This window comes from Solea senegalensis, unplaced genomic scaffold (assembly GCF_019176455.1).
Source record: "Solea senegalensis isolate Sse05_10M unplaced genomic scaffold, IFAPA_SoseM_1 scf7180000012815, whole genome shotgun sequence".
NCBI classification, from domain to species: domain Eukaryota; kingdom Metazoa; phylum Chordata; class Actinopteri; order Pleuronectiformes; family Soleidae; genus Solea; species Solea senegalensis.
In genome coordinates this window covers 102869-123207 of record NW_025320702.1, presented here as the reverse complement: position 1 = coordinate 123207, position 20339 = coordinate 102869, and the positions used below count along the sequence as shown (strand labels likewise).

Here is a 20339-nt window from a genome sequence, read left to right as displayed (position 1 = left end):
ATCATTTTTTGCTAAAATAAATAGTTTTTAGGTACTACAGTATGTTGTAATGATGAGTCGCATGTGGTCCACGGGCCACATGCAGTCCCCCCAGTTGTTTTCCCATAGCCCCGCCAGTTATTATCAAGTTAAAATGTCTGGTTTTGATATTTCTTGCTTCATTTTGCATCATAAATACGTTTTTTTTATTGTGAACTACGCATCAGTGCACATCAAAGCAAATGCTTTTATTTTGAAATTCTGTGAAACATCACACTGAATATCATTATATCGTTTAAATATGTACAGAAAAGTTGTTGTTTTTTTCACTTGACCGCCCCCTACTGACCAGACTAGACACTCACACACTTAAGTTTGAGAACCCTGACATGAGAAAAAATCCCATTTATTACTAATAAGTTAGCCTAAAAAAATCAATTTAAAGAATGTTATTCCACATTAAGTATTGAACTGCTAAATAATTAACAGTCATTAATTATGCCAAAACTTTGATGAAAATCATTCTGAGGCTTTTATTCTTGTCCTTATTTGGTGAGACAGACAGCTTCGTGTTGACGTTTGCTTATCTGTGTGCACAGTGTCATGTGACCGCGTTGATTGTTGTTTACGTATTACCCCGGCTGTACGGCGTCATTCCTCTTTGATATTTACACGCCGTTGTGATGCTCCAGGATTCATTAAGGACACATGGCGAGCACACGCAGACCTCCACAGTCCAACACTAAACCTGCTAAAGACACTATGAAAAATGTCCCTTTCTTCTGAATATTTTGAAACTCTTAATAATAATCTTACCAAAAGTCACCTGCCATGTGTGTCAACAGCTCATTTTCCAGTGCATTCCACACATGTCAGAAACACACACTGCATCACTTCCTGTGAGCTGGACGATTGCCTTCCAGTCGAGCGACGACAGACGCAGAGAGCATGTTTTCATCGGAATCTCTTTCATGTCGCGCCACGTGGAAAGCAGCAACACGGGAAGTTTGGACATAGAAATGCCGGGGCTCATTACATTCACAATTCATTCTGAAATCTGAAACATCCTCCCCCTGTTGCCTATTTGTCTTATTCTTATCTGTATCGCATTATCTGCTGCTCAGACTTCACTTCGGCTGCACGTAATCTAATCACGCGCTGAGCCGAGGACCACATGCACAACCCCTCAGCCGGTCCTCCGCTCATTAAGAACTTCCCCCTGCTGTAATCAGCGGCAGCAGCATCACAAACAGCAGTGAGCACAAAGGCAGGTTGAGGTGAATGAAGGTCTATGTGAGAGCGGCGGGACTCCCAGCCCCCCCGCCAACGCCGCTGTCTGCTGACACGATCACAGGTGGGCGTCCATCGTGGTTCAGGCCCAGCGTGTGCGCCACGCTGAGTCTGTGTCCTCGATATCACTCTGAGCGGCGGACAAACCCTGCAGCCAACTAAAACTACATCCAACTCAAAATCCTTCAGTTTCATAGACAATAACGAATGACAGGTTGGCTAACAATGTCTGGTTCCCAGAACATTCTGGAAAAGTTACCTTTTGGTTGCGGGAACATTCCCTGAAGGTTCCACCCTAGCTTGTTCTCTGGTTGATATGGAAAGTTTTCCTAACATTCCCCTAACGTTACTTTGGTACTGGTCAAAGCCTTCATACAACCTTTATAGAACGTTCTCTCTTGGTTCCTAGAACGTTCCTGTAACGTTACTTTGTCACAACCTCCATACAACCTTTATAGAACGTTCTCGCTTGGTTCCCAGAAGGTTCCTGTAACGTTACTTTGTCACAACCTCCATACAACCTTAACAGAATGTTCTCTTTTGGTTCCCACAACGTTCCCCTGAGTAGCTATTCTTCTTCTTCTCAAAATGTGGCCAGCAGAGAGTACAACCAGCAAGAATTATTTAAATAATTCAAATCTACTAGTGGACTATTCCATGAAAAATGTAATAATGAAAACTGCACAGACATCACCTCCACCTATTGGAAGATTCAAGCTATCAATCACTACTCTGTCCGTGTGCCACACTTTCTTCTAAATTCTCCCCTTAATAGGAACATTATCTATCTCATTGAAATCATGTTTTATTAAGGAAGACCAGAAACTAGTGATTGAGGTCATTAACTCCTCAGGATAATGATTACTGACATTTTAAATCAAGTCAGAAGCACTTTTTGAAACCTGGTGGCTATTCAACAAAATGTTCCTTCCTGGTTTGACTCGGACAACAGAGCCTTGCTTTAAAAGTAAACTGTTACAACTCATTTTTTTTTGGAAATACGACCTAAATAAAAACCTCAACTCCAGTCATGCCACAGTAGCAAGCACTGACACCACAGATGGGACTGAGTAATGGCTAACGTCGGCCGCTGCCCTGAGCTGCTGGTTAACTGCCCGTGCCCGCTCCTCTATAAACTGTGCCGATAAAATGACGAGCCTCAACACGTTCGCTGGTTCTATAGATTGCTTCCATTTTTCCCTTAGTCATAAACGTTTCCGTGTCAAATCATATAATGGGGGTTATTTTACACGGTCACATTTTAGAAGAGACACAGTGTGATGCTGCAAAACTAACTTTTGTCCTTTTGTGTTTGGGTTTTTTCGTGACCTGCTCGGAACGAGGGCCTTCCTGTGTGGAGTTTGCATGTTCTCCCCGTGTGTGGTTTTCTCCGGCTTCCTCCCACAAGACATGCAGATTGTATGTGTGAAAAATGGTATTCAAATCTCCGCAGTAGGTGGATGGATGGATTTAGTTAAATGACGGCCGTGTGGCTGGTGAGTTTTTAAGAATTATATCCACAGTAGTCTTGCTTGAGTAAAAGTGGTCGGTGTTGCTGTGACTGTTTAATCAGCGTGTTGCGGCGCTATAGCGACACTACGCTTGGCGCTTCCTCCGCAGCCACATCCTTCAAAGCAGACAACAGACAGTCATGAAAGCCCGCTAGAAGGAGGCAGGAGGAGGATGAGTGAAAGAAGAGGGTTGGGGTTCGGGGGGGGGATTCAGCACGTGGCTTAGATAACACGCAGCACTCAGCGGGAGAAACTCCCTTCCTCCCTCTGCTCCTGCTTACTCATCCCTGACATGGCAGAAACGCGCAGATAAAAGAGACTTCAGGAGTGAGAACATGGAAGGGAATGGAAAATAATACTGCGCTGACATTGCAGTGAAACATTTTGCCATTACAGACAGCATTAAAAAACGTCAGTCAAATGCAATGTGAGGAGTCTTTTTCCCCTGTACTGTAAATAAAGAGGCTCAGCATTTCCCCTGTTCAACTTTACAAAGTATTGTTCCTGTGGCAGTTCTGTGAATATAGCACATTTTCATTTGAAGCAAACTCAATGTACTTTTTCACTGAAATGTAAGAGAATATAGGGATGAAATGGGGGAAAATATAGTAACATAAGCGTCTTTTGCACAGATCAAAACCCCCCACTGACATCTCACTTTTATGTGCAGTGAAAAACACAGTAGATACAAACTGGTGTTCACTCTTGAGTCAAACAGAAATATCACACCCTGGGGAACACATTCATTTCACATTCTAATACACGTCTTTATTACTAGTTTTAGAAGCTGACTCTGGACTTTGTGTGGTGCAACGTTTATAATATGCACAACCCAAGGAGCAATCTGAAACTGCTCATTTACCACTGAGTTTAACAAAGGGCGCTAAATTGAACCGCGTGTAACCATGGTGACATTGCCGGTACTTTCTTCTGTGTGGTTCTCCATCATGTCGCTTGTTTTTGACACATTCTCGAAGTTGAACAGGGAAAGAAATACCACCACTGGCAATGAAAGGAGCTGCTTTTTAAAAAGGGTATTATAAATGTGTGGCTGCTTAAGAATTTACATTTAAATCACACCGCCTTATCAAACCCTTTAACACCCTAAGCCTTATTTTAGCCTATTAAGTGATTTTGACCATTTTCTCCAGAACTACTTTGAATATCTGGCAGTTATTTACAATTTACTGCATTTACTACTGAAAAAACACTGCAGTTGTACAGTATTGAACATGAACAACAGATTTTTCATGTTGAATTAGAATTTTGAACAATATAAAACATATTAACAATAAGTCTTTGTCTCAATGTGTAAAAAAATGGAAACGATGTACAGGCGGTTTCCCAACTCTTTCCTCTCTGGTGACAAAGATGCTGATTCACCACCTTCCTGCAAGAGTGTGAGTGAAGTGACCGCAATAACCGCATGTTGGCTTTCACGTACATCGTCTTAGCTTTCAGAAAAAGTTGGATTTTTTCCAATAGCACAAACTGTCACGTAATTACGGTAATGCAAAGTTGTGCAAACGTGTCATCAGTGATACACTCGGTATTCAAGGATTAAGGGAACTGCTACAGGAGGAGGAAACATCCAACCCTCCTTGAATTGACTGATGCTCATTGTGCACAAAAAAAGAAGCTATAGAATTGATAACGGGGAAAAGACGTGGTGTGGTAGAGATGAGCAGAGGTTTGAATACCTGGACTCGGGAGGGAAGAGGTAGAGGGACCAGGTGTCTCTCTGTCGACAATACTCCGGCTGCTTCTTCTCCAACCAGCGGAACAATCTGGCAAAACGACCCTGCGCCGAGTAAAACATGGACAGTGCATTGTTTTTACATACAGTATATTCATGAGGACATGAGTTTCCCCCCCAATTGCAAACTGTGAGTCACAATCATTCTCCACTGACAGAAATCACTGGATTTATTTGTTGTGGTGCTGTTTATTCATAGGTACAAATTCATACAACAAAAAAACAAGGTTCATTAAAAACAGCACCCACAGAGAGGGACATGCTGTGGCCTAATGCAACATGCAAATGAGCAGAGCTCATATTCCAGCTGAGATCAGACACAAAAAACATGTAAAAAAAAATGTAATGTAAGGTCTGGAGAGGAGCAAAACGTAGTTCTTTCCTTCAGAAAATCAGTATATAACACATGCACATGTTTCTGGTTGATCATCACTATCAAGTATACAGCCTACTTAACATACAGATGATATTCTAATGCATGAAATCTTCTATGAATGAGATTATTTCACCACAGTTTTAAACCCAAGAAGGAAACTTTGGGAGAAACTTTAGAGGTAAAATATAAATAAATAAAAGTGCACTGACCAGATGAGGCTCCTCCTCCGCGTTTTCGTCTTCAGTGTTGTCCTCCAGTGAGACGTGTGTTGGACCCAGAACTGATAAAGAGCCCTTTCCGTTGCAGTCACTGTGCTCTATGGGCCGCAGGTGGCTCAGTGAAGGGGGTCTTGAGCTGTGCATGCTGGCCGAGCGGTACAAGTACGGCACCTGCGCACAGGAAATGAGAAAGAATACATTTCCTTTCTCAATGTATGGAGTACTTTAAACATTAAATGTCGCTGCAATGAAGTCCGCTAGCTTAATTGCTAGCGTGTTAGCGATAAAGTCCGCTAGGCTAAATATTAACAATAAAGTTTGCTAGCACGTTAGCGATAACGTCCGCTATCTTAAATGCTAACAATAAAGTTTGCTAGCTTAAATGCTGACATGTTAGAGATAAAGTCCGCTAGCATAGCAGAAGTGAAATCAGCATCGGCATGTGACATTATGAGAGAAGAGATGGAGCTATTGCCTCAGATCAAGTGTCACAAATGAAGCATGTCCATTTTGACCATTTTCCTCGATATATGAGTTAGACTCAACAACATATTTCTCAAGCTGATGTTTTGCATGGCGAGAAAATATAACCATGTTGGATGTGCAGCTTTATTCTGAAATAAATAAACCTTTCACCATACAGCAGCTGTGACCTTTGGTTTCAATAAAAACCTGCATTTACATGAGTAAAGAAAATCATCCCATTGATGGATTTTCCTGTTGCAGCCCAGAGTAAAACACAGCTTCGGTTACTATATGAGTCCTTTTACAGGACCACAAAACCAGCTTCCATCCTGTGATTGTGGATTTAAGTAGGACTGAGGTTGCAGTTGTCAGCGCTATGTTTGCTCCCACTCTCAGTTGAATAAAGTGTGAATGTTCCCGCTTGCTACGATCTGTGATTATAGCGGTAACCCTGCAGTAAAGGCAACAAAGAACAAGGCCATAAAAATGTGACACTATAATTTTAAGACACACATTAAACCCTGCAGTATGTGCATCTTTATCTGCGAAAACTGTTTTTGTTACGTGGTTGACACTGACTGAAGATGGTTATACCTGGAGCAGAGCATCAGGGGGCAAATCCATGGAGCTCCGAGTCTCCACTGATTCCATCCTCCGATGTCGTGGACCTCTGTGCGACTGCGACATGGAGTCAGTCCTGGCCAGGGAGGAGTTATCATCCTCCATTAACCCTCCTTTTCCTCCTCCTCCATCTCCTCCACCCTCCCCATCTTCTGAGCTGGAGCCGCCCTCCTCGGAGAGTAGCGAGCGCCGCTCCCCGGACAGTCTCTTCTGGCGTTTGATTGACGGGACGCGACCCTGGCTGTTCCAGCTGGATCTTCGGCTGGTCCACCCACTGCCTGAGCTCCATGGGGCGTAGGGCGAGACGCTTCGGGCACTAGCCTGGACACCGGCGAAAGAAACATAAAAACAAGAAAGAATGAGTGCACTCTAGTAAAGTGTTGTTGTTCCCTCATGCAAATAACCAGACGTAATTGGAGTGAGCTCAGCTAAATTGAGATTCACACTGACAGAGCGACAGGAACAGATGTAGAGATCTGGGCTAATTTTCTGAAGCCTTCATTACCACAAGCAATTTGTCAAATAAAAACTGGCAGAGGCAGCAGTGCGCCGAGAGTAGGACTGGCACGCCACAATGATCATCATCATCAATCGTGACCTCATCACATCAGCAGGACACAAACGACGCACGGAGCCCTGCCGGAGTAATTCCTGGTAATTATACAATTACACATGGACTAATGTCCGCTTTTTTGACTTCCTGGAACACGGGTATTACACTTGGGAACTGCCACATGCTTTTGGTGTGTGTTATTATTATCACAATAATAATAAATAATGCACTAACCGGTGATTTGTCATAGCAGGCCGGGTCCATGGAGACGCTGCTGCCTCGACGTGACTCATAGCCCAGGATGGGGTCACCTCCGATGGGCAGCTTGGGTATGGGCATGGGGGTGGCAGCCGTGTGAGTAATAAGAGGGGGGGTCAGGTTGGTCTTCAGGTCCACGTGGCCATTTACAGGCACTACTAGTGAAGGAAAGAGCAATGAAGTGCAATAAAACTGTTTATTATTGCCAGGATTTTAGGCTCAAACTCAAAATTTCACAGCAGCTGTGATAATTCACAACATATTACCATATTTTTGTGTTTCACTGTGGAATTAGGTGTGGCAGTTGCAGGACATTCGTCAATCATTGTTTATACAATTAAACACTGTATTTGTACAGGAAGATATGGATTTATCACAGTAATTTAGTGTATGACATTAGTTACACTATGATGCAGTATAATTAATAAGTAATAAGAAAAAAACTGCTAAAATCACAATAATATATGGGATAGATGTGGAGTAAGAGTAATCAGATGACAATTTGAAGTACTATACACAACACTACCCTACTATAAAAATGCTGTAAATACACACAGTAATTCACTGTGAATTCTACAGTGTGTGAGTGGGTTAGGGTAAAAGGAAGTGAGAGTTGAAAAAGGCAAAAAATGACCGAGGTTTAATGTAAAGAAGGATAAGGAGAAATTAGATAGTAAATGAATCAAAGAGGGAAAGGAGTAAAAGCATCACAGAGGAAAATAAAATACTTCAATTGAATAAAAACAGGAGGATGAGCCAGAAGAGGTGGCGCACAGGGAGGATTTGCAGTGCGGTTGCACCGTCAGTAGCGCTGCACAGTATTTTTAAAAATGGATGCCTCATGCTGTTATTGAGCGACATGAATATTTCAGGAGGGCATTGATCTTATGGGATGCTAGAAGAGAATATTTAGTTTTTTTGTTGTGCAGCAACACAAATAATTGTCACGAGGGGAGGAATGCAACTTTAATAATATTAATTCTGCCGTCTTTAAAACTACATCCAAGGACAGGAAGATGCACATTAACTCTCCCAGCTATGTAAGCACAATTTTTTGTTTTACAGTACAGAGTATCTGAAGGGCCTGAAGTGGCGATGATATCCTACATCTGGGGGTTGAACACTATACAGTAGTATTTCCACTGGGCTTTTCAGTCTGCACAAACAGTAATTAGAGAGGAGGGAAACTGGTGTAAGAGGAATTATGGATGAGTCTGCTGTGCTGGTTCGATGCGGCGCAGGGAGACAGAGAGGCACGTGTCCACTGAGTGTGGTCAGAACCCAGTGGGGAAAATACTGAGACCAGGAAGACTGAAGACTCAGATCAGGAATGTGATGATCAGACAGCGCAATTTAAAATGCCTGAAGCCCAACGAGCTGCTATTTAAACAACACCGTGTGGAAGGAAAATCCCAGCAGTTAAAGCTGTGGTCTGTAATGCAGTGTTTCCATCATGGCACAGTTCGGTTTGGTACAGTTCGGAAGGGTAAAGTCCTCGGTCAGGCTTGCGCTCCGAGTGAGAACAGCGACGCTATCGAATGCAACACAGAAGACAACACAGGACAGCAATGGAGGACGTCCAGCAGCTTGTTTCTGCTCAGTTTGCGGCCGTTTGTCTCCACAAGACGTTAAGCTTTGTCTGAGACTCCTGGTGTCACAAGGGAGTGATGCTTTTCTCATCAGCTGACTGTCGTGGATCTAACCTGTACCATACCATACCATTACTCTGATACTCGAAGAGAAGGGTGCTGAAAAATGGAAAGTTGGGGCCAGTCATTTTGGTACTATTCCAAAAAACAAAAACTGAAAACTGAACTGAAACTTGATTTAAACATGATTCTGTGTTAGTCTGGCATTACACACACAAGATCTCAATCCAGAACCAATGATTTCTCACCGGAAACACGGCTTCATTTGTTTTTACTTGTATTCTTTGAGCGCTTGTGCGTGTGAACTACTGGACTTCCTGCAAATTTCTATGTTTCATTTGACCAAAAACAAGGCGTATTAGCAGTTTGCACGTACGGTCAGTGCGTACTCAGGATGTGCACAGATTGGTCTGGAAAAGGGTCTGCACGAACCAACGTGAAAATGTGCGGATGACAGAATTTACGTTGTGTTGACCCTGGTGGACAACTGAGCACAGGTGGAACAAGTATGACCTGTGGTACGTGCGGAGAAAGCTACCAATGTGCTGTCAAATGCAAATGGCACATCCCACCCCCTCGTGATGGGCCACTTATCAAAGCTGCAACCCCAGAACACTGGATGTGGACTCATGTGTGGTTCATAGACTGTAGACACAAATGGTTGTAGTCTTCAGGTTGCAAAACAAACTGCTGTTCTGAAGCCTCCTCTTGACTGATGCATGTCCCTTTTTGAACCCTTATACTACCATAGATTCCATTCAAACTAGCAAAGTCGCCCCCTGGTGACTAACTGCTACTTTCGTGCTTCTTCGTGCTTATCAACACTTCATGGTTAGAAGATATTGGGGCTTCACACAGACGTTCACGTCTTTCCATCAATGCCCTGCAAAAGCACAGGTAATCATTCCATGTGGTCCTAATGAAACACTTTACTTTGTGCCTTATTTGTTGATTTCTACCAGGATGTTAAGAGGATTAAGCTCAAAGGTGTTTCATGAATAAATTGCAGACCCGAATTGCGCGTCTTTGTCATGCGGTTGAAATCAGCGCCCTACATTCCTGTTAAAACAGCCATGCGATGAGTTGAGTGTGTACATAAATGGCGTGTGTGCATGTGCCTCACCTGCAGAGGCTGATAAGTCCTTCTTGCTGCCGTTAACATCCTCCAAACTCCGTGCGAAGGAATCAATCTCCGAACCTGCTTTAGAATCATCACCCTTGACGCACAGACACACACACAAAGTGTTAGAGAGTCGCACCTGCGGAGAGCCGTGTCACTGTTCACTGAAAGCAGGTGAGTTTTGACGTTGCCTCTAAACACAGATCCCCGCTCATCTCAATATATCGCGTCAAAGGATCAGTCACTAGAGGCAAACTGTCTCTTTAGGCACAAAGGTGAGGGTGTGGTCTCCCTGATTCCAGAGTTTAAAGGTCAAAGGATATAGAAGGAGGGAGAGAAGATCAACAAAGCAAAAGTGTTGTCATGCATTGAGAAACCACACTGAAACACAACCCCTAAAATGCATGGAGGCGTTTACCAGCGGGGAACATGGCTGACGCATTGCCTTTGCCGTTGTGGTGATTCTATTTACCCGCCACGATCCATAAACAGCTACAAAAGAGCTTCAGTGTGGTTGCAAGGTCTACGACTTTCCCACTGACACAACAAACACACACAACACTCCAAGACATCACAGTGGCGACGGGGAACAGCACAAGTCTGTATGCATTGTTTCGTTTCATCGTTTCAGCGCACAGTTTACGTTTATCTTTCTACTCCTTACTTGCCATCTTTTACAGGCTCGTAATTAACGCTCCTCGCGCCTCTGATCAGTGTTGCCTCGCGCAAACAAACCCACTGCAGTGAACCTGAGAGTGTTCATATTTGCGTGTTTGTGCTGTGCCGGAGCCCGCAGACTCCATTAATATGTGAGAGGGCGCCAGGTGGATGCTGGATTAATAGAACGCCGACCCAGTGAAGTCAGATCTCTGTGGCGGCAGAGTGCAGGAAAGCCTCAGGACCTAATCACTATGCACCTCATTTTAAACCAACAAATGACTTTCTCGATACTCCACATGGGTGTTAGAGAAAGACAAAGTGGGTGTGAATGTGCTGCATATTGTGTCCTTTATTGAGGAACCAATTTGCATGTTTCTCTCGCAGTTAAAGGCACAATTTGTTTTGCCCGACACTGATTTCCTCACACTTTTCAAATTAGGAGCGAAATGTGGTCAGGAGAGCAAATTCTAATAAGCTAGCAGGTCGATCAATAGAGGGGGAGGGGGGTGCTCATCACATTGCTGCATCTTATTTAATCCAGTGACTCATTCTATTGAAAGTTAATTCATAGCAGGAAGCATACGGCCTCTGGGGCACGAATCATATAGTGAGCATAAAAATAGATTCTTAATTACTTTGTTGCTTAATGTCTTTTTCCACGTAAATAACGGTGTGCCTCAGGGGTCAACTCTGGGCCCATTTTCACTTTTATTTATAGTCAAGCTTTGGAGTGTCATTTGCAAACCATTCATGGGAAATGTAAGGATTTACAGGATCACCATTGACTATTTTGTGGTTAAAACCAATCAGGTTTGTGGGGTTTTTTTTTGGTTACATTTAAAGTCATTATATATCAGTCTTCTATATCTTTAAATTCCCATTTCTTATTTGTTGACCTCATTCTGTGCAGCCCTCAGTGACCAGGAGACATAAACATGCACCTGTTTTTCTTACATTTGATCGGGAAATTCTTTGGACCGATTACTTTCACTGCACTTCCTGACCTTCTCCTCGCTGTTTTTCCTGAGCGCTCACGTGGCAGGACAACAACTGAAACGAAACATTTATCTCTCCCCGAGTCCTCAGACCTCTCACCATCACCTCATCAAAGTCTTCTGGCTGCAACCGTAGATGGACGACTTTAATAGTAAAAACACAGATTTGATTTAAGTGTCCACATTTCGCTCCCTTGTGTGAGTAAAGAGTTGTGACTTTTCTTTTCTTTTCCAGTGGAGGCATGTGAGTATCATTTCAGTTCTAATTTTTAATAGTAAATAGGAACAATCTGGCCTTAACTAAGCGGCAGTAATCATTGTAGAATTCTCATAGATTATGTCAAAAGACCAGTCTGACAGGAGATCCTTGATAGTGATAAAGACCACAAAACCAAGGGGACCCACAATTTGGCGGTTGAGCTGAAGTCATTTGGCAGTCATAAAATCAAACTACTCCAATGTTTTTGTTACAGCATACAGATGGTCCTGTGTATCTGCGGTTTGAAGAAGACATAAGAAACAATTAAGACTGGTCAAAGGACTTAAGAATCCTGTTTGGTTTGTGGGGGGTTTCATTCAAGATCAGTGCTTTCAAAGCATTAGCTGAAGAAAGTGGAGGTAGCGGTAATAGAATTTGGAGCGGCTTGGACCCCAGAGAAATCCCTGGCCCTGAAATAGCAGGGTTGTTTGGATAGCTTGTTCACCCCAATTTGGGCACACTGGTGGTGGTGGGGGTTGGGGCAGCAGACGAGCCGGACCGGGCCTGGTGCTGATAGCCACACAATAATAGACACCGGCGGCACAGAGAAAGCTCAATTATGTCGCTGCAAATGGGAGACAGAGGCTGTTGTTGATAGGAGGAAGAGGGTAATTGTGTGTACACACGTGTGTGTCTGTGTTTGTGTGTGTCCACCAAAAATTGTGTCCTATCACGGTTGAATTAGATTGGAAACCTGTGCCATGGCAGCAAATCTCACAGACTAACACCAAGGATTAAATTACAAGTCTGAGGCTGCCAATACTTACATCATTTAGTTGATGATTACTTAATTTACATAACTCCAACTACATAGGCAAAAGTACTAAAGGGTCAAATGTATATGGCAATTTCACGGTGATATTGAGGTAGTGTAATATTTAATACACCCATTTCATTCTATTGTTCGTGTCACATTCATTTTTATCCAACTAAATGAATCCAAAGTTTTTAGAAATCAACTAAAGCTTTTAGTGGGTGAAAAAATAATCATCACAATAAAGGTGTGATAAATAAAGGCGTGCTGAAATGTAAATAAACTACAGCTACAATCCAAAACAAAACACCATCATAATGACAATGAAAGTACATGATTCGCCTTTCATTTAGATTTTCAAATTGGCTGATTTGAAAGTTTGAACCAATCTGAAAGTTTCTAACGGACGATAGTGTTTTCATATCAATACTGACAGCCACAGACTTCCACTGAATATTCAATGTACACAAACCACACAGTGCACAAAAGTTTACGTGAGGCAATATAGGGAAAACTATGCAATAATTATATACTTGAACCCTTTTATATAGACAAGTTTTAACCGTTACACCAAACAAGCAGACTCCACTCAAAAGAAGCCACTTCAAGCTCAGCCTCCCTTTGGCCAACCAGATTAAAAACGGGCTTTTATCTGGAATATTTGCCCGTCATAAAAAGCCCTGGACGGATTTTGGAGAAGAGTCAACGGAGGAGCATCGGAGGACATGAGGACAGGACTTTCAACCATCTGTTGTCTAAGGACTCATTTCATAGAGTGTGCTTGGGTTTGCCTAAAGAGCCTGACTCATGAAAACAGTCGACCTCCTCCGCTCTGGTTATTAGCTCTCATCCTGAAGTCCAGCTGGATTTCTCTGGCTGTGATGAGGCCTCACAAACCCCCCCCCAAAACCACCACCACCACCCTCCTCCCTCCCCACTTTATCCGCCAGCCAGAAAAAACAGAGACTGAGACGGGGGAGATTTTTTGGCAGCCCCGATTGCGGTATTCTTACCCTGAGGCTGGAGAGGGGAGAGAAAAGAGAGAGGGGGGAGAGGAGGGGGCTGTTGGAAGGTGAGGTTTGATGTGGAGTCTACTTTTGAGAACAAAAGAAAGAAATGATACAACACGGCAGAGTGATGCAAATGTTTAAGCCACACGGCGTTCTCTATAAGAGGCCTGTCTGAGCGGTCACTTCATGCCCCCGATGAGTGTCAGCAGTGAGGGCAGCATGCAGGAAGCAGGTCAGGGGTGTTTGAGATGATGTGACAGTCTCTGGCAGCCATGTGGGAGGCGACGGGACACGACGCTGTTCTTATATCGAGAAGTGATTTAAAACCAGTTTAATCTCCACTGTGTCATGTAGGGAAAGTAAAGAAGATTTCTTTTTCTAGGAAATGTTGTCCGCAACTTCAATTACAGTGCTTTCTGTGAGTTGTAATCATCTTTTTTTTATTAATTCTTTGACACCTAAGCCTCAAAAATATCCGCCGTTATTGTACCCATAAAAGGGCCAGAAGAAATCCACTTATCCTTTGAATAGGTGCTTTTGCTCATTTTTCCAGAACACTTAGAACTTTCAATAAAAACCTGGCAGTTAATTTACTATGTGTTAAAATAGCATATTAACAGTTTAAAGAAAAAACTTAAAAAGTTTTATTTCCAAAAAAAAAAAACAGCAAAGTTGTACACGAATAATAGATTTTTGCATTTGGATTTTGTATTTTCAACAGTATAAAACCTATTTCCAATAGAATCTTTCGAGTATTTGTCTCAAAAATTGATATTTGATAACAATTCTATGCTATGCTGAGTTCTTAGCTTTCAGAAACTGTTGGAATTTGTCAGATAGTGTCGCGTAATTTTGGTTTAAAAGGTTAATTGTGGCACTTTTTAGGCTGATGCATTATGTTTCCCCCGTCCTATCACATTTTAAAACTATTTAAAATGAACTTTTCCTACTCAAGTTTAGCCTGAATTTGAAGTACAGTTGCCTGATTCGTTCTAATGTGATTTGAAAGTTGAATAAATTCAAAATAGTCACTATATTAGCAGGTTATTTAATGTCTTGTACTATTCATTTTCAGACGGAGAGTTTAATGTCTATTTAATAGTTGGTCGAAAGTCTGTAGAGTCACCTGGTGTCGTCTAAGCAGACAATAAATGGGACTTTTACTTCCCACTTCAGCTCTCTAATGGGTTGGCAACAACATCCACGAAGAAAAAGAACTGTGGATGAAAATGAAATTACATCTGTTCGCTTCAGTGGATCATTTTTTTTAATTTGAGCAGAGTGGCCCTTTATGAGTCCATTTCCAAGCAATAGTTTGGTATTTTGTGTGATTACGCGCAGAGATAAGTTATGCCGCTGGCCACTGAGTTTAAATGCGACGCCAAAGAGAAAGTCATTCTGCCACGAACCTCCTCAAACTGCAGCCAGGGAGAGAACTGTGACATCGTCCAAAAAAAGGAGGTGAGGAGAACAGGTGGTGAGGGAGGGCAGAGGGGAGGATGGAGAGGGGGAGGGGGGGGGACAATTAGTCAATTCAAAGGAGCGAGGGAAGGCAGAGCTGCAGTGCTGTACATACCCCTGACTCTACAGGCAGCTGAATTAGGCTCGGCTGGGCATGCAAGTCCTCCCGCTTGGTTATTTCCTGCAGCGGAAGTGATCGATGCAGCCGGACAAGAGAGGGAGGCGCAGACGGGGGGGAGGGGGAAGGTTGAGGGGAGGGGAAGAGGCACAGGTGAGACGCAGAAGGAGAAGGTTAAAAAAAGGAGGTTCAGCCCGTTTTTTTGGGAAAAAAACCACTCGGACTCCACCATGCAACGGAAGCAGCGGTCCCAGATCGCAATGTGCAGCGGTGTGCACATGTGCATGTCAGCAACATGAGGAGTCGGGACGAGAAGCACAGCCACGTTTCTTTTCTTTTTTTTTTACCCTCGGGGTCGCTCCGCCGACATGTTGCAAAGAATATCAGTCAAGGGATGAGAAATGATTCCGATGTGTACATTTAAAAGAGCTGCGCATCATTCAGGACATACGGATATGCACATTCACTGTGTGTGTGTGTGTGTGTGTGTGTGAGAAACCCTGTTCAGACCTGGTATTAACAACAGTCTTGAGTAATCTGATTACATTACAAGTACAGGTCCGATTCCTGAGGAAACACCAACGCAATCCATCCTCAGAGTGAATCGCTGACCACCTCCTAAACAGTTTGTTTGTTTTGGGTTGTTTTACACGAATCAGCAGCGATGGAAAGAGTACTGTAATATACTACTCAAGTAAAAGTACTTAAAACACGTTTAAACGTACAACATATACAGAGGCTATGAGAATGTGCAATATAGAGTGTCTTATATCTGATTTCATTTTCACTATATAAACACACCTGAGCAAAAAGTACTCAAAACGTTTAAAATCGGATTTGAAACTTTACTCTATTTTGTGACTTCTGCACAATTATTCCTACTTTATATCACCACTAAAAATGTGACATAAAATAACTTTGACTCAACAACACATAAGACGAAAAATACCTATAAGCACACACCCCCAGGATGTCCATATAAGGAGTTGTGCGTTATTCCCACGGCAAGCACTAAGGGTTCATACTTTTTTCTTCTAAAACTTAAGTACATTTTATATCAGAAAATCACTCTTGATACTTAAGTACAGTAAATATCACATACTTTAAGACTTTTTATTTAAGTAATAATATAAAAAAGGGACTTCAACTTCTATAAAAGTCATTTTCTGGTAAGATAGTTCTACTTTTACTCAAGTATCTCTTAAGTATATACTCTTAAGTATCCGCTTAAGAGTGTAAACGATCAAATTAAGTTAGCGATGTTGATTTATTTAGAGCAAAGCTACTCGCTACCTGAAGTTCACCTTTTTTTAAGTGTTTGAATGTTTCGGTTTGTACATTTCATTTAGTTATTTAAATGTATCTAGTTTTATCTACCTTCACGCGCATACATCCGACACAGCTGCACAGTCGGACTCTTTTGGGATGCCAGGTCTGATCTCATGTGGTCACAGGAGACGTGTTTTTAATACCAGGTGTGAACACATGTGGCCGGCTCGCCGAGGACGAACGTTAATACCAGATCTCATAAAGTCCCTTTTTTGAGCGGCAGCCATTTTTGCCCCGTTTTGGCAGGAAAAGCCCAGGAGTCACCGCTCACATGGACAATGGCTCTGTTCAGCTCACGTGAGGCAGTGAAACCTCGCGTGTGTCCTGAAAGTGAGGAAGCCGAGCTGGAACCCAGCCATCGCTGTGACCCGTCAGAGCGGCTGCTGCGCAAAAAGGGGGGCCCGTTGTTGCATTTATGTGAAGTGTGTGTTTATTGTCACAGTGAGCGGTCAATGAAAGTCAAAATAAGAAAAAAAGAACTCGGTCTCGTTGCACTCTGCAGCGGTTTATTGCGAATCGGACACAGTGTCACCGACGGAGAGAGAAAAAGAGAGAAAGAGAGATGGGAAACAGGAGAGAACGAGATGAGCATTAAAAGTAATATTCTTCACATGCATAAGGATGAATGTGTGTGTGTGTGTTCTTTGGCTCCACAGCCACATATCTCTCCTCGCTTGGCCCTCATCATTCAAGCAACCCGTTACCTAGCAACCCTGACAAAGTGAAACTTTGGCCAACTAAAAATAAATGTAACGTTTGCAGGAAAAAACGCAAGCACCATTGAGAAAAGCAGGGGGAGAATTAGGCCGACAGCTCTGAGATGATACCGGAGAACAGAGCGCTGGCTGATAGACCGCGGGGGGTTGTGTGTCTCTCTGTGTCTGTGTGTGTGTGTGTGTGTCTTCTTTCTTACACCCTCACGGCTCAAAATAAAAAGTAAGCTTGAACGATAAAGACACAAACAAACTTCTTCCCAGTGTTTGTGTAAATAAGCATGAAATAAAAAAATAGATATCAATCTTTAGCATTTGGGAGGAAACAGGAAAATTGTAGGGGGGAGCAATAACAAGCTGCAACCCCCTCTTTTTCCCAAGTGCTCCAGGGAACTACGGTGGCCTTCACATACCAGAAATGATGTAAACACCTTTTCTCAACTCGATCTTTCTACGTTCCCTTCGGGTCCTCCTTCGTCTTTGTTTTCTGTGCTGAGATTCGGCTTCTAAAGCTTTAGCGCACACGTCTTTTAAGGCACAAAATGGCCGCCAACATAACACAAGGCCCCTGCCTAAAGTACATTTAGAATAAAAGGATTATTTTAGAGCTACAAAAACCCAACATATTTGATTTTACACTGACACAAACACACTTTGGTAGTAAATGTGGATTCTGTGACTAACTCCTGGACCTTTAGACGTCCAGCAGAACAAATGCGATGAGCCGCAGTTAAATCACGTTGCTAACCACTTAGATAAACACTATAAACACAGCTCTTTAGCGGCTAAATGCTTCACTATTTTCACCACCTATGTGTGAGCCATAGAGCTGCAGGACACGCGGCATGCGGTGGCTTTTTATTTACTTTGTATTTACTGCAAACAGCTAGAGCAGCTACAGCGACGCCGCAAGCTCGAGACAGACGAGGAAACCAAACCGGTGAGAGCGAACCTCCGCGTGACTCCATTCACCACAGATATGCAGCAGATATTTGTACAGCAGCATAAGTGAAATAGCAGCAGAGGCATGTTCCAATTAATCCATATTTTATGAGGCCGTCAGCCTCTGTCTGCCACCGCTCGTCTCCTCCTCCTCCTCTACGGCGAAGAGCCAAAGAGCATCAGAGATCAAAGAAGTGGTGCTGTCACTTCCCAAAGATGGAGAGGAGGTAAAGACAAGCGGAGAACACGCGGAATACTCATGATTTATTCTCCCCATCTCCTCTCAGCGGCTACTCCTCTCTCTCTCTCTCTCTCTCTCTCTCTCTCAGTCGCTCAATCTGCCGCAAACGAAGACCTGCGTCCCTGAATGAGTTTCAACTCCTCGATAATGTCGAGGCAAAGTGTTTTCCCAGCTGCCTGTCACTAAACAAAAGCAGCCATTAATCCACTTTCTTCTTCTTTTTTTTTTTTTTTTAAACTCCGCGTCACTTTTATTTTATGACATGAGGCGATTTGCGAGACGGAGGGAGGAAGAAGAGAGGAAAGGAACGAGGGCGGGAGGCTCTAGTCAGAGCCGACATAGTTTTCCTGTGATGTGCTTTATGGCATGAATACACCTGCACAATCGCAGAGTCATAATGAAGATGACTGCCGAGGTGGTGGGGAAACGAGTGGGAGGGTGACAGAGTGAGAGGAAGATGGAGAGAAGGAAATGAAACGCCGCAACAAGTGTGTGTGATCCAGTGTCCTCACATAACTCCCCACAGAGTGCAAAGAAACCTATAGGTTAATGAAAATAATGTGTTTTTCTTGTACATATGAACGTCCATATGTTAGATTAGTTTAAGCCTGCGCTAAAAAATAAGCACCCCACTGAGTAATTTAGCCTAATGGTTCAGCCTCAAAATCCAGCTTCTGCAGCTCTTAGACTTCATGTAATAACATTATTTATGTTAAGCAAAAAAAAAACATTTTCAGACTAAAACGGCTCAATAACTGAGACTCCACTTGGTTATCTTTGTTTGCAACACTGTTTAAACTGTGGGATTATACCTCTGTCTGGAAACCCTCCACCAAGATGGCCACCAGCAAGTTGAAGAGGACGTAATTCCCGAAGGTCATGAGGGCGATGAAGTAGAGGGCGGCGACGGGAGTGGTGGACGCCATGCCGTTGTATAACACCTTGTTCCAGTCTTCCTGTGTGAGGATCTGGGGGCGAGAAGAGGGAGGAAAAGGAAAAACTGATTTTAGTGCCAGTAGTGAGTCTGCCAAGATTTACACACACACACACACACACACACACACTTCACAGTGAGTGACAGAGTTGTATTTGAATTGAAATTTCAACTTGAAAACGACTAATTGTTCAGCCAAACTCATGCAGAGCTAATCACTGCAATTATGTCTGACACGTTGAGACATTTCGGCGCGCCACTCCAAAATCAGAATTCTGTGATATTTCAGTTTGTCGCATTTATTTCTGTCTGAAAAACAGAAATCGTAAGCGGGAAAAGGCGGCCGCACGGGTGGATTTTGCAGGTTTGCTTCGGTTTCCTCCCACAGTCTTAGCAGATTAGCCAAATTGGACCCTCTAATTTGACTGTAGACGTGAGAGTGGATCGTGGTTTGCCCTGTGATGGACCGATGACCTGTCCAGTGTGTACCTGCCTTTCGCCCCATGTCAGCTGCATGTGGAGGATAAAGCAGTTGAAGATGTGTGGACGGAAAGTTAGTGAGTATAGGGTGACGATACATTAAACCAGGCAATCACATATGTGTCACCTTCTTTTATCTTATAATCCGCCCTCCAGATGTGAAAGAAAGGGAGAATTTGTTTACTCCTGCGTGGCTTGGATTTGGTTACATTTCCATTTAAAAATGATAATTAAAAAAAGGTGTAAAGGGATCGTTGGCCCCCAGAAATCTTCCCATTGTCAAATTTGGCCCTTGTTAAAAAAGCGTTGGACAGCCACGCTTTGAACTCACAGTGTAACCCCCAAGATACAGTGGTTGCGATGGCGTTTCGGAGCTGATACAAATCCATTTTATATACGTAGCAGAGCTGCATAAACTCGGCAGAATTCAGCTCGAGCGGGAGAGGAAGTAGGAAAATAAAACATCCGGTTTACTTTTCAGAATAAAAACATGCTGACAGTGTTGACACCACATCGTGTTTCCCCTTAAATACATCACAGAAAGAGTCCTTCGAGCCCAGCGTGCTCCTGTTTCCTCGGTCAGCACAAATACTGCTCGGGTTGTTGTGTTTTCAACACAAACTCTACAGTGTTTTTCCATGCGAGAA

General features: G+C 43.1%; 1 protein-coding gene across 15 annotated transcripts in view; it reads right to left on the bottom strand.

Annotated features, from left to right (window-relative positions):
- The window catches only part of LOC122760011 (voltage-dependent T-type calcium channel subunit alpha-1G-like), a 128031-nt gene that overhangs the window by 50258 nt on the left and 57434 nt on the right, over window positions 1–20339 (bottom strand). For 10 of the 15 annotated variants that reach the window (XM_044015068.1, XM_044015070.1, XM_044015071.1 and 7 more), the window contains exons 12-18: window positions 19091–19246; window positions 15051–15116; window positions 9800–9893; window positions 7004–7185; window positions 6190–6537; window positions 5122–5301; window positions 4481–4581 (exon numbers count right to left, since the gene is read on the bottom strand). In XM_044015068.1, coding sequence (XP_043871003.1) covers window positions 4481–4581; window positions 5122–5301; window positions 6190–6537; window positions 7004–7185; window positions 9800–9893; window positions 15051–15116; window positions 19091–19246 — 1127 coding nt within the window. The remainder of the gene's footprint in view (window positions 1–4480; window positions 4582–5121; window positions 5302–6189; window positions 6538–7003; window positions 7186–9799; window positions 9894–15050; window positions 15117–19090; window positions 19247–20339) is intronic. The other 5 variants (XM_044015064.1, XM_044015069.1, XM_044015067.1 and 2 more) reach the window with 3 other exon arrangements.